This window comes from Sorex araneus, chromosome 4, assembly GCF_027595985.1.
Source record: "Sorex araneus isolate mSorAra2 chromosome 4, mSorAra2.pri, whole genome shotgun sequence".
NCBI lineage: Eukaryota > Metazoa > Chordata > Mammalia > Eulipotyphla > Soricidae > Sorex > Sorex araneus.
Window position 1 is genome coordinate 198,170,419 of NC_073305.1, and position 1,945 is coordinate 198,172,363.

Below are 1,945 nucleotides of genomic sequence, written 5' to 3' on the forward strand. Positions count from 1 at the left end.
CCCACCCGGATCGGGATCTTCCCGGTCCGAAAGCCCGGGGGAGAGCAGCAGACACAGCACCTGCCTCAGCTCACACGCCCGCACCTCTGTCCTTCTCTAAGCGACCCCCGGGCAGCCCAGACCCACCTTTCTCGCAGAGGCTGTCTGCAAGGAGGTGGGCGGCCCACCCGCGCGCGCCGGGGACAAGGAAGCGCGCCCGCCAGTGCAAAACGAAAAGGCTTTTATTGAAAAATACGAAGTGGCCCCTTTGCAAGGCTGCGGGGGTCCTGCCCAAGCAAGGCAGGGTTTGGGGGATGGGGTGGGAGGCTGCGCGCCGAGAGAGCGAGCCCGGGGCGACACGGCCCCCCGCGGCGCCGCGATCCGAAAGGGTGAGGCTCCTTTGTCCGTGCGGGTGGGTCTCTGGGCTCCCCGGCTCTGCTCGCGCGGGCGCCGCGGCCGGGACTCCGGGAGCTCGGCCGGCCCCTCCCAGTCTGGCCGAAGATTTGCCCGCCGTCGGGGGGCGGGGGGGACGCGCTCGGGGCTCAGACGTAGTCCTTGCGGTCGTAGGAGGTGCTGGCGGCCGTGTGCGGCGCGGCCGAGCGCGGCGCCGAGTAGACGATCTTGGTGGGCGCGTACTTGTCCCGCGGCGGGCACGAGCAGCAGAGCAGCGCGCCCCCCAGCAGCTGCAGCGCCGCGGCCGCCCAGCCCACGTACAGGCCCGCGCCCATCTCGCGCTTCTGCGCCTCGGGCACCAGCGGGTTGTAGAAGTCCCGGATGATGGTGTTGGCCGACCAGGACACGGGCACGAGGGTGAGCAGCGCGGCCAGCAGGAAGAGCACGCCCGCCACGATGGTGATCTTGGCCTTGGCCGTGTCGTCCTGCACGCAGTTGGTGCACTGGGCGCCCACGAGCGCCACGAGGAGCCCGAAGGCGGCCAGCAGGATGGCGACCACCAGCAGCGCGCGGGCCGCCTGCAGGTCCTGCGGCAGCGCCAGCAGCGAGTCGTACATCTTGCACTGCATCTGCCCGGTGCTCTGCACCACGCAGTTCATCCACAGGCCCTCCCAGATGGTCTGCGCCGTGATGATGCTGCTGCCGATGAAGGCCGACACGCGCCACATGGGCAGCGCGCAGCACATGATCGTGCCCAGCCAGCCCAGCACGGCCAGCGAGGTGCCCGTGATCTCCAGGCCCATGGACATGGCTGCGGCGCCCGAGCCGGCTTCGGCCGGCGGCTCGACGGACGGCGGGGAAGGGGGACGACGGCGCGCCGGGGCGGGAGCGGGACGCGCCCACGGAGAGGCCGCACGGACGGCGCGCGCTGACGGCTCGGCGGCCCCGGCACCTGCCTGTGGCTTTGCGGGCGCGCGGCGGCGACTGCGCTGGCCCTGGGCAGGGACCGGTGAGCCCTAGTCCGGCCCCGCGCGCCCGCAGGGGCGGGGGGCGGAGCCCAGCTCCGCCGGGCCCGGGGACAGTGACGTGGCCCCTTTTCCCACCTTCGAGCGCCCGGAGAGGCCGGACTTGGCCAGGAGTGGCGCAACAGCGCGGGCTGGGGGTGGGGTGGGGGCGCCGAGAGGGCGAGCCCGGCCCTCGCCTCCGCCCCGCGCCCGCACGCCCGGGAACGCGCGCCTCCCTGGCGGGCCGGGGGATGGGGCGCGGGGGGCGGGACACCCGCCACCGGGGGCGTGCGGAGGGGCGCTGCCCGCTGCCCGCTGCCCGCCGGGCGCCTGGACGCCGCCGGGCTCGGGGGCGTGGCCGCGGCCGTTTCCGCGAGCGCCGAGCCGCGCACCTGCTCCGCGTCCCCCCGGCTCCCGCCCGATCCCGGCCCGATCCGGCCCGCGGAGGGCGGGCGCGGCCCTGGAAGTCTGGGCGCCCCCGGATCCCTCTAGCTGAACTGCTCCCGCACCCCTCCTCCTTGGGGCGCCCCCACCCTTCTCTTCCCCAGCCAGTTTCCTTGTTTGCATCT

At 74.4% G+C, this 1,945-nt stretch overlaps 1 protein-coding gene across 1 annotated transcript; it reads right to left on the bottom strand.

Moving 5' to 3' along the window:
* Positions 1-269: 269 nt before the first annotated feature.
* Positions 270-1,335, bottom strand: CLDN3 (claudin 3). The gene has a single exon (XM_004620842.2). It carries the CDS (start codon positions 1,179-1,181, stop codon positions 522-524), a length of 660 nt encoding a protein of 219 aa, XP_004620899.1. The 5' UTR covers positions 1,182-1,335; the 3' UTR covers positions 270-521.
* Positions 1,336-1,945: the final 610 nt, after the last annotated feature.